The 11,906-nt window shown below is 49.3% G+C and overlaps 1 protein-coding gene across 1 annotated transcript in view; it reads right to left on the reverse strand.

The window, feature by feature from the left end:
• The window catches only part of LOC116948801 (mitogen-activated protein kinase kinase kinase 1-like), a 102,597-nt gene extending 92,275 nt beyond the window's left edge, over nt 1–10,322 (reverse strand). Inside the window, exon 1 of the mRNA XM_076071785.1 lies at nt 9,628–10,322. Coding sequence (XP_075927900.1) covers nt 9,628–10,154 — 527 coding nt within the window. The 5' untranslated portion in view covers nt 10,155–10,322. The remainder of the gene's footprint in view (nt 1–9,627) is intronic.
• Nucleotides 10,323–11,906: the final 1,584 nt, after the last annotated feature.

Below are 11,906 nucleotides of genomic sequence, written 5' to 3' on the forward strand. Positions count from 1 at the left end.
TACACGGCTGCAAGGAGCAGCAGTAACTCTAATCTGTAGATCCTGTTGAAATGCAATCCACAAAACCGTTTATTGGTTTACATAAATATACTTCCGTTCGACTCTACATTTAAAACGAGATATATTTTTTTGGGGCAAGTGGCCTTCTGCATATGCTATGAAGCAGCATTTGTTTAAATAGGCATGCGCTGGACCAGTTTCAATAATTGTGGGTCTCATCAGCAGAACAAGCTCTTGTTAAACAAATACTGCTAGGGAACAAGACATAATTAGCAAGAGCGGCTCTCAGTGATGTCCCCGGATTTGTGCAATGCAAACAAATATGCAGAGAGATGAATGGACGTACTGTATGTGTATTTGTTTATTACCCATATGGCTCCACAATAGCACTTAATGAGTCTGTACACAATGCGGATTGGTTCTGTTGTCTTAAGCCACGCACCAGGATGATGTCAACCAACCACGAGGCTGCTCGCCTGCCAGTCGCGCGTCTGGGAATGTGAAGTTTAGCTTCACGCGACAAAATGCAGCCTAGGATGGCATTTATTTTTAAGACCACGTAAAAATATATATTGTTTTCTGCGAATGCAGACGTGAGTATAAAGATACTGCGTAATCTCAATCCATCACCATAGTTATTATAGCAGGTCTCCCACGCTGTGGTTTCCACCTTCTCCGCTGCAGACCAAACCCAGACATAATTCTCAGTCAGCCGACGTCCATCCAAACTGTGCTGTACAAATCAATAAAGTTCAACACAAGTCCGTGAAACAAATCTCGGCACAAATCAATCCCTGGCACCCGAAGGCAGATCGTGCCAATCCCAGAACCGTCCGCGTCAAACCGGAACAGGTGGCAACCGTACCCGCGAGACCACAGAGGGGATGGTGTTTTTGATCTGGTGAAAAAAAAACCTGAGCACTTCCCTGGTGGTCTTTCACCTAGGGCTTGTTCCCATCCGCCTCCTGCCCAACCCCCACACCTTCCACAATGCCCGGGCCTCTCCCCCGCCCATTGCTGCAAGGGGGGCAACTCTCCCCTTCTAAACGGAGCAATTATTTTGGCGCTCACAAAAGGAGCTCTTCTTGCACGGACGAACAGCAACATCCAAATCCATCACAAACCGCCGTGCACAATCAATGGCTCGGGCACAACCAGATTCTGTGTCCTAAGCGTCGAGTCGCCGCCGCTCTCTTTCATGTACGTCGAGTTGTCCGCACACCGGGGTCCAGTAACGTGCAACGCAAACGCCACTCCGATATAACGACGACGATCGACGATGTGAGCACCCCAACCTTACGGCTGGTTACAACATGTATTGTATCCGCAGTTTTTTTTTTTTACACGGTAGGCCTAAAAGCCTAACAATGCACATTGTAGCATGCAGCAATTGGCACAAACCGATGGAGGGTTTCAACATAAGCCGCACGCAAACCGCGCGCACCTCGATGGACATCTGTCGCTCCCGTGGTATGCTGTGGATTTTGCCTAGAACGCAGGAATCGTTTCATTCCAAGCAGAACGACTCTGTTCAAGACGATGCACAGACTTGCCACGGCTCTCTGTCCACAGGAAGCTCGCAGCGGCCACGATCCCCGTGTGCTGCCCGTGTGTTTCTGTTCGCCGTTTTGTCGATACAGAATTATAACCACTCGTGAAGCTTGCTTTAAAATGAGGGCTAACATGAGAAAATAAGAAATGCAGCAGAGCAACTAGGCGGTTTACAATTACATTTTCTAAACATGAACCGTCAAATTATTGGTTCTTTCGGTAAAGTCACGTAGAAGGGAAACAATAAAATAATAATAAAAAACAACATTTGTTTTCTTTTATAAAATAATAAAATTGTTTTATATTTTTATTATTTTATTGTTTCCCTTCTACGTAACTTTACCGAAAGAACCAAGAATATGAATCCCTGCAGTCATGAAAGCTTTAAAACTAAACATGAACCGTCTTGTTCACAGCATTGGGTCCAACGGTGTCCGGGTTATTTTTACTTTTGCTCACTGAATGTTCCCATGTAGTTAAATTTAAAATAAAACCCAACGTTGGACCGATATACATACTTTCGTAACATTCCGAAAGCCTTTTGATGCTCAATTTGACGCGCCACATACAAAACCACACTCGTGAAATCCTGGAGTGGTAACCTCAACGCACACAGAACCCAGCCACACGAACAATTCGCATGATAGTATTCGCACAGAGGGAGAGTGGCATTGCCGCTGCTGACTGGACTGCAGATAATTCCACATCTAACACAATGCCGAGCTTAGCTACTTACTGCTTACACTGAGCAACATTTAATTGTCAATGTTGACCCCTGTATAAAATACTGCCCATGAAGTGCTTGGTCCTTGTCTCACTCATCCTAACTGCCTTATCTTGAAATTAAAATAACACTCATGGCATACAGTAGACGCGGTAGTAGAGTCCAATATGTATGTATTATTTCGCACCGTACGTTGCAAGCCGTGCTAATCGGGGGGCTGTGGGGAGGCCAATCCCTCATTCGTGGAACTGGCCAATGATCCCAATGCAGGATCCTCATAAAAAAGCCTGGAGAATCAGTGGTGAGGTTTTCTTGGATGAAGATATTGTCATGATGTGTGGATATGGAACATGAGTCCTTTGTCCATCTCAGTGTCTGTCCTCGTACGCAATGTCAGGAGGCCCCATCCAGAGTGCACCGTGTGTCCAGACATGTGGAGTTTAATGTGGCTTGTATGCAAATGTTGAGCTACCTGAGCAGCATTGTTCGTGGTCATTTGGACTGAATGTCCACTTATTGAAAGTATAAAAACGAAATTACCATCATTCAAGGCCAAATGAATAAATTCAAGCATATTTAAAACCTTTTTGCAAAACAAAATCTGACCGCTGTAATTTCATGGTAAATATTTGTTCCAAACTTTTTAACGAAATTTTATTTAACACTTGAAAGCTTTCTGCTTAGTTCGCAAAGACATTTGAAATGTGTACATTTGGCATCATATTGTGGAAAAGAATCATTGATTTGTTTATTGGACGAAAAAATAATAGCAAATCTGCATGGTTAATTATACAATAAATGTCTCCTTTGCTTCCTGAACAGACAGCGCCAGAGCAGGCCATCACCGCCGCCCTTGTGAACTTCAGCACTCGCTTAGTCAGTGCCGCTTCCTGCTACAAAGCGGAAGTGAAGATCCCGTGGCGTAATGAAGCAGTGCAGACCACACTGCACCTTGGTGCCTCGGCCCAAGTCACAAACCCACACATTCCGTGGAGAAGCATTTCTTTGAATATCAGAATCAGAATGTTTATTTATCCTGGAAAAAAATCCGATGAGCTAGGAAACTCTTTTTCGCAGATGTCCAGTTAGCAAATTATAGGATTGAAAAGTATGGGAAAGGTAAAAGCAAATTACTGTTTAAAAAAACAACTAAACTATATATATTTTCATTTTACCAGGTAAAGCCCACTGGGCTATTAGTTATTTTTTCAGAAGCGACCAGGTCACAAATGATAGCTCAACGAAGTGGCTCATCACCACGTGGAAATGTCGAGCAGCCAAATATGAATACAGTGTCTGAGGCCTGCCATGGTGAACACAGTTGCTCTCTCGACGTGTAAACGCCTTCTTCCATGGGGGAATGCAACTGAAATATCACGATACTGAGACAACAAGGGTTCTGCTTGTATGCGAAAGTGGTGCTCAGAAACAATAACAAATGTCGGGTCATCATCGTGCTAATTATTTATACCGCACCTTCCATGCAGTGCATCTCGAGGCAAATGGTAGAAGTAGTCTGGGATAACAACAAGGGAACCCACTCGGTACGGACGTGATCGCAGAGCAAACACGAGGCAATGTCAATCCCAAATGAGTGGCACCACGCTGCTGTAAAGGGGACTACAGCGTATCGTGCAATGAAATTGAAACACTGGGAAACTTCGTGGCTGCGGGAACACCTTCTGTTTGTCAAAATCCACGCCTGGGTTCAGACTCCAGTCCACGTTTCCACGAGCCACTCTTCCCCATTCGTGTGCAAACTGAACAATGGACTGTACATGAAATGCATCTGTCGATTTGCTACACGAAGCGCTGAATGGGGAGAGGGCGTGTGACTGAAGTCCGGGAACGTGTGCATTTCTCCACGGGGACTTTTGCCTTTACAAACCGGGATATCAAGTGTCAGCGTATTATTTTCTTGAACGCGCAGCCAAAACTCGTATGAGGCCCACCGTGACGAAGAAGACTACCATATATGAGTATTTAGAGAGCTCCAATTAATGAGAAAAGAATGCGCATACTGAAGACGTCTTTGGCACGAGGTTCCGTATTTATGTAAACCACTCAACCTCAAAACGGTGTCTCTGAACAGCACTGGCAATTCTGCAGCGTAAGGCAAAGCACTGCCCTACGCAACAGATTTACCGGCTCACAAAGGTGCCCTGTGACAAGTCTGGGCAGCCTGCTGGCGTGTCCACAATGGCCAAGTCCCATCGCTCCCTGCTGATATCCACCCCGCCCAGTCTGCTAACGCGAAGTTGTTTTTAGCTCAAGTGCCAGTGCCCTCCCAGAGTCCCCACTTTTGCACAATCGTCAACCCGCCCCGGCACAAACGATCCACTACCCCACGGCTGAATTTACAAGCGTCGCCACTCGGGCTCAGGTTCGATAACCCCGAGTGGCAGGCGTGAAAAGCGTCAGGGCGGTGGGAGCACGTGAGGTTGGGCCACTTGATGCGAGCGCTTGCACAGCGCGAACGGATGGTTCCCTGTCGAGGCGAGGTTCCGCTGGATCCCACCAGCACCATTACAGAGCCTCGGCGGGGCAGGCGCCACTACAGCTCCCTGGGCGATCCAGGCGGCCAGGTGGGCGGAGAGACGAATGTTGGGAAAACACTGCCCAGGGTGTAAAAACGCCCGCCAGCAAAAATACTCGCGTGGAGGGAGAAGGCGCTGCAGTCGAGTCTCAACCTGTCAACTGCGCAAGTTGACACTCACAATGTACCGTCATCGATTCATTTCATTTTTCCCCCATATCGATAAGTGGTGTTTTATATGATGGCAGTTTGGCAACCGCTCGTACACGAAGCAAAGCCCACATCATCCACCTTGTCACTCAAACCAAGGTAGTCTACGTGCAGACACTGTGTGTGTGCATTGGTGCATGAATGAGTTTACATTTGCAAATGGGAGGGGTGGCATGGTGGTTATAAAACTGCGCTATGATTTTGGAGGCCCATGTTGACTTCTTGACCCAGCGTAACACGTAAAGGTGCAGGCCTGCAATGACTGGCTCACTCCCCTGCTGGTGAAAGGGCCTCCACTCGGGAGGGCTCTATAGAGAGCCCCTCAAGCAGATAATTGAGCCGACTATCCCACACTATGCAGGCGTCTTGAAGAAAGTGTGAGTACCCATACTCATACTGCTGGGAGTAGAGACGGCGGGATTTTACCAAGGGTACCAGAGGCCACGTGTGCTTGAGCCTGAACTGGGCCTCCCTCAGGTCAACTCTAGCTTGAGCACGTGATGTATTAACTAGTACCCATCAGCATTGTGGAGACAATGACGGCTGATGGTGTTCCGAATCACACCACACTGCCATATGTTGCGCCCACCTTAATGCAGAACAATCTGTAAGTTAACCACAGATGTCTATGGAGATTTTTGGGTAATTGCGCACACTTAAAAGTGAGTGAGCTTGCATTATTGTTTTACTTTTCATAAACACTCACAGAATGTTTGTGCTTACACCACAGTGTGCATATTTCACGGCACAACTGCCAACAACATGTCCTTTACGACACGGCCGTTACAACTTACAGCTATTGCTGCGTTGCATCGGATTGATAAGTTTATGGTCCACAAGGCCAAACGGTGATGACTGCGTCCATGGTTTGTTCTATTGAGGCCCCGTTTAGCGTGGAACAGAGCTGGTCAAACATCCAAACTGAGGACCACAGAGCTCGGGCAAGTGTGAGCACCAGTTCTGGCCACCTTCTCGCTTGTCCGCTGTTTCCCACGTCTCTGAACCATCCTCTCCTCACACACACACCGAGTTTGAACGAAATCTGTGCACGTTACCAAATGTTAATTACAACAAAAACGATGGCATCAGGCCTGAGACCACTCGCCTCTCACGCGCCGAGACAATTCTCCCCACGTGCCCTTGTGTAGTCATCCACGCAGAAGAGCCAGTTTTGGCAACTCCTTCAAGTGGAAAGTCGCCAAATGAACCCCAAAAAGCCGACAGATGTTACTGGAAGACCTTACGACGTCATAAACAATGTCGCGAGACAATTTACCGCGCATTAAAGCGACGTACACTGGTACAGAAGACTTAACACATTTACCTAGAAACTGCATTGTTCTATCTGCATTAAAGTATTCTGATTTGTCAAGTCACCAGATCTGGCGATGCGGAGGGGGGGAGTTATCGGGCAAACAAAGGCACCCAGGAAAGTAGTGTCCACAACAACACCACGCTCCAAAGTTTTTATTCTCTCTCAGGGCACTAATCCCTTGTTCAAATTCACAATACATTGTACACAAACATGGACTGTATTTCGCTATCTGGTCAACACATCTGGAGGAATGAACGCTGGCACAAAAACACAGCACCTCTGTCTTGACCTCTTCACTATGGGGGAGGACTTTTGAAAACGGTTGTCAATCTCCATTGCCTTTTAAAAGTATTTTTAAGTGGCCAGACATGTCTCGAGCTCGTACAGCTGAACAGGGGTACAAATGAAGGACACAATTGGAGGGCACACACGCAGACTTACAAGGTTAGGACGTGAACATATTTTTTGTGACAATAACTGGGGTAGCGCTTCAAGACGTGGTGCTTCATAAAAAAAAATTCATAATAACTAACCACGGTCACATGAACACATTATCGTCATGCTGATGTTGATCATCATCAGTAGCCATGGTCGATCTAATGCTGGCTGATGAAGACCTCCACGAGCTGAACATTCTCATGATCATGCAAAGTGATAATTATCCAGCTCGGGCCAGCACGGGACAATATAACGCAACCGCTTTCCTCTCATTCTCGAATCCTGTTATCTGGGCAGATCAGTAGCTCCGCACAGAGCACACACGTCGCTGTTTATGCAGTACACAACAAGCGGTGTTTATGCAGTACACAACAAGCGGTGTTTACGCAGTACACAACAAGCGGTGTTTATGCAGTACACAACAAGCGGTGTTTATGCAGTACACAACAAGCGGTGTTTATGCAGTACACAACAAGCGGTGTTTACGCAGTACACAACAAGCGGTGTGCAATGGAGAACGACAGAGAGGTGTGAGGCTCCATCCCAGAAGCCCCTTCCCCTGCAGGCTAAAGTTCAACTTTGCTCTGCCACATTGACAAACACTGTCCTGCTCGCCGTCTCGTCAAGGCACACAATAAACGGCAACATCACCAGTGATACTGGCATCACCAGTGATACTGGCATCACCAGCACCAACACCACCACCATCAACACCACAAGTTACTGGCATCACCAGTACAAATATCACCAGCACCAACACCACCAGCATCAACACCACAAGCTACTGGCATCACCAGTACAAATGTCGCCAGCACCAACACCATCAACACCACAAGTTACTGGCATCACCAGTGCAAATATCACCAGCACCAACACCACCAGCATCAACACCACAAGCTACTGGCATAACCAGTACAAACATCACCAGCAACAATACCACCACCATCAACACCACAACTTACTCATCACCAGTACATATATCACCAGCAACAATACCACCACCATCAACACCACAACTTACTCATCACCAGTACATATATCACCAGCAACAATACCACCACCACCAACACCACAAGCTACTGGCATCACCAGTACAAATATCGCCAGCAACAATACCACCACCATCAACACCACAAGCTACTGGCATCACCAGTACAAATGTCGCCAGCAACAATACCACCACCATCAACACCACAAGTTACTAACATCACCAGTACATATATCACCAGCAACAATACCACCACCATCAACACCACAAGCTACTGGCATAACCAGTACAAATATCACCATCACCAATACCGCCACCATCAACACCACAAGCTACTGGCATCACCAGTACAAATATCACCATCACCGATACCACTACCATCAACACCACAAGCTACTGGCATCACCAGTACAAATATCGCCAGCAACAATACCACCACCATCAACACCACAAGTTACTCACATCACCAGTAAAAATATCACCATCACCAATACCACCACCATCAACACCGCAAGCTACCTGGCATCACCAGTACAAATATCACCATCACTAATACCACCACCATCAACACCACAAGCTACTCCATCACCAGTACAAATATCGCCAGCAACAATACCACCACCATCAACACCACAACTTACTAACACCACAAGTTACTCACATCACCACCATCAATACCACCACCAACATCACAAGCTACTGGCATAACCAGTACAAATATCGCCAGCAACAATACCACCACCATCAACACCACAAGTTACTCACATCACCAGTACAAGCATCACCATCACCAATACCACCACCATCAACACCAGAAGCTACTGGCATCACCAGTACAAACATCACCATCACCAATACCACCACCGTCAACACCATAAGCTACTGGCATCACCAGTACAAATATCACCAGCATCAATACCACCACCATCACTATCTGCACCAAAATCATCACTACACTCACGAGGACCATTGTTACAAGCAGAACTATCAGCACCAGTGCCACCAACACCATCATCACCAACATAGTACCCTGCCACGAACTCTCAATACAACTCTCAACACTAACACAAAAGTTCTCAACACTAACACAAGAGTTATCATCACTAACACAAGAGTTGTCAACACTAACACAAGAGTTCTCAACACTAACACAAGAGTTGTCAAGACTAACACAAGAGTTATCAACACTAACACAAGAGTTGTCAGCACTAACACAAGAGTTGTCAGCACTAACACAAGAGTTGTCAGCACTAACACAAGAGTTATCACTAACACAAGAGTTATCATCACTAACACAAGAGTTGTCAACACTAACACAAGAGTTATCAACACTAACACAAGAGTTGTCAACACTAACACAAGAGTTATCACTAACACAAGAGTTATCATCACTAACACAAGAGTTCTCAACACTAACACAAGAGCTATCAACACTAACACAAGAGTTCTCAACACTAACACAAGAGTTATCATCACTAACACAAGAGTTATCATCACTAACACAAGAGTTCTCATCACTAACACAAGAGTTATCACTAACACAAGAGTTATCAGCACTAACACAAGAGTTCTCAACACTAACACAAGAGTTGTCAACACTAACACAAGAGTTGTCAGCACTAACACAAGAGTTCTCAACACTAACACAAGAGTTATCATCACTAACACAAGAGTTCTCAACACCAGAACAACAACCATCACCAGTGTCGCTACTACGAGCACCGGCACTAACGCCACATCTAACTTCCATCACAAACGGCACCGCCATCACAACCATCAGCGCTATCAGTAACACCACCACCGTGATCAGACCACCACCAACACCACCAGCGGCCCAACACTCATCCACGTGACTGTCAAGTGACCTGGAAGCCGGCTCCGTAGAAGTCCTGCTGTTGAAGTTGCCCGTCACGGCGATGCTGCTGCTGCTGCTGTTGTTGAGGCTGCTGCTGCTGTTGTTGGTGAGGATGCTGCTGCTGCTACTGCTGCTGGCGCTGTTGCTGTCCCATCGTCCGCCCGTCGCTCCACCTCGCTCCCCCGGCTCCACTTTGCTCACGGACGAGTCGAGGTCCACGCTGTGGACCTTGCGGAGCTGCCGACGGATTACGTCCAGGGGACGACTCGCGCCCGGGCTACCCGCCCCAGGGGGGGCGCCTCCTCCCCCCCCCACGCAGGGTCTGCCGTGCGCAGCTCCACGTGCCCCAGCTCCCCCTCCTCCTCCTTGTCCCAGCGGCCCGTGTCCGGCTCCCTGCCCTGCACCCGCTCCCTGCCCCGAGCCGTGCCCGCGCGTGTCCGCCTCGAGGCGGGAGCCTCCTCCGTCTCGTCCACCTCCTTCACCTCGTCCACCTCCTTCACCTCGTCCACCTCCTCCACTTCGGGAGGCCGAAGCCATCCCGGCTCCCCGTCCCGTGGGACGCGGCTCCTCTCCCCGTGCGTGTCAACGCGCGCTCCCTGGGAGCCGTCTGCTCCCCTGCGAGTGGGGACTCCGCTCGCTGCGAGACGCGTGGGGAGCAGTGCGGGGGTGGGGGAGGAGGGGCCGGGCCGGCGAGTGGTCACCACCGCCTCCTCCTCCGCCTCCTCCGCCCCCTCCTCCACCCCCTCCTCCGCCTCCTCCCCCCACGGCCGCGCCTCCCTCGTTGGCCCCGCGTGGCGCACGGCACGGGGAGAGACCCCGGGGCTGGGGGGGGGGGGGGCTGCCTGCAACACGCTGGGAGGTTGGAGGACGCCGAGAGGTTGAAAGTGGTCGAGTGGTGGGGTGGACCGAGCTCGTCGAGAGGGTGAGATGATGTTGGTGGTGTTGGTGGTATTGGTGGTGGTGGTATTGGTGGTGGTGTTGGTATTGGTGGTATTGGTGGTGGTGTTGGTGGTATTGGTGGTGGTGGTGGTGTTGGTGGTGGTGGTGTTGGTGGTATTGGTGGTGGTGGTGGTATTGGTGGTGGTGGTGGTATTGGTGGTGGTGGTGTTGGTGGTATTGGTGGTGGTGGTATTGGTGGTATTGGTGGTGGTGTTGGTGGTATTGGTGGTGGTGTTGGTGGTGTTTGTGGTGGTGTTGGTGGTGGTGGTGTTGGTGGTATTGGTGGTGGTGGTGTTGGTGGTGGTGGTGTTGGTGGTGGTGTTGGTGGTATCGGTGGTGGTGTTGGTGGTGGTGTTGGTAGTGGTGGTGTTGGTGGTATTGGTTGTGGTGTCGGTGGTGTTGGTGGTGGTGTTGGTGGTGGTGTTGGTGGGGTTGGTGGTGTTGGAGGTGGTTTGGTGGTGGTGTTGGTGTTGGTGGTGTTTGTGGTGGTGGTGGTGTTGGTGGTGTTTGTGGTGGTAGTGGTAGTGGTGGTGTTGTTGTTGGTGGTGTTGGTAGTGGTGTTGGTGGTGGTGTTGGTAGTGGTGTTGTTGGTGGTGGTGTTGGTAGTGGTGGTGTTGGTAGTGGTGGTGGTAGTGGTGTTGGTGGTGGTGTTGGTGGTGTTGGTGGTGGTGGTGTTAGTGGTGGTGTTGGTAGTGGTGGTGGTGTTAGTGGTGGTGTTGGTGGTGTTGGTGGTGGTGGTGTTAGTGGTGTTGTTGGTGGTGGTGTTAGTGGTGGTGGTGTTGTTGGTGGTGGTGGTGTTAGTGGTGGTGTTGGTGGTGGTAGTGGTGGTGGTGTTAGTGGTGGTGTTGGTGGTGGTGGTGTTAGTGGTGTTGTTGGTGGTGGTAGTGGTGGTGGTGTTAGTGGTGGTGGTGTTGTTGTTGGTGGTGGTGTTAGTGGTGGTGGTGGTGTTAGTGGTGGTGGTGGTGGTGTTAGTGGTGGTGGTGGTGTTAGTGGTGTTAGTGGTGGTGGTGTTAGTGGTGGTGGTGTTGGTGGTGGTGTTAGTGGTGGTGGTGTTGGTGGTGGTGTTAGTGGTGGTGTTAGTGGTGGTGGTGTTAGTGGTGGTGGTGTTAGTGGTGGTGTTGGTGTTAGTGGTGTTAGTGGTGGTGGTGTTAGTGGTGGTGTTAGTGGTGGTGGTGTTAGTGGTGGTGGTGTTAGTGGTGGTGGTGTTAGTGGTGGTGTTAGTGGTGGTGGTGTTAGTGGTGGTGGTGTTAGTGGTGGTCGCCCCGCGTCCGCCTCCGATCTCTCTCCGGCTCTGCGCGCCGCGCGTGGAGCCGAGGGACGGCTCCACGCGTGACGCGCCCAGCAGCGCGA

This window comes from Petromyzon marinus, chromosome 35 (genome assembly GCF_048934315.1).
Source record: "Petromyzon marinus isolate PM22_M1 ecotype Great Lakes invasive population chromosome 35, UKy_Petmar_22M1.pri1.0, whole genome shotgun sequence".
Classification (NCBI taxonomy): domain Eukaryota; kingdom Metazoa; phylum Chordata; class Hyperoartia; order Petromyzontiformes; family Petromyzontidae; genus Petromyzon; species Petromyzon marinus.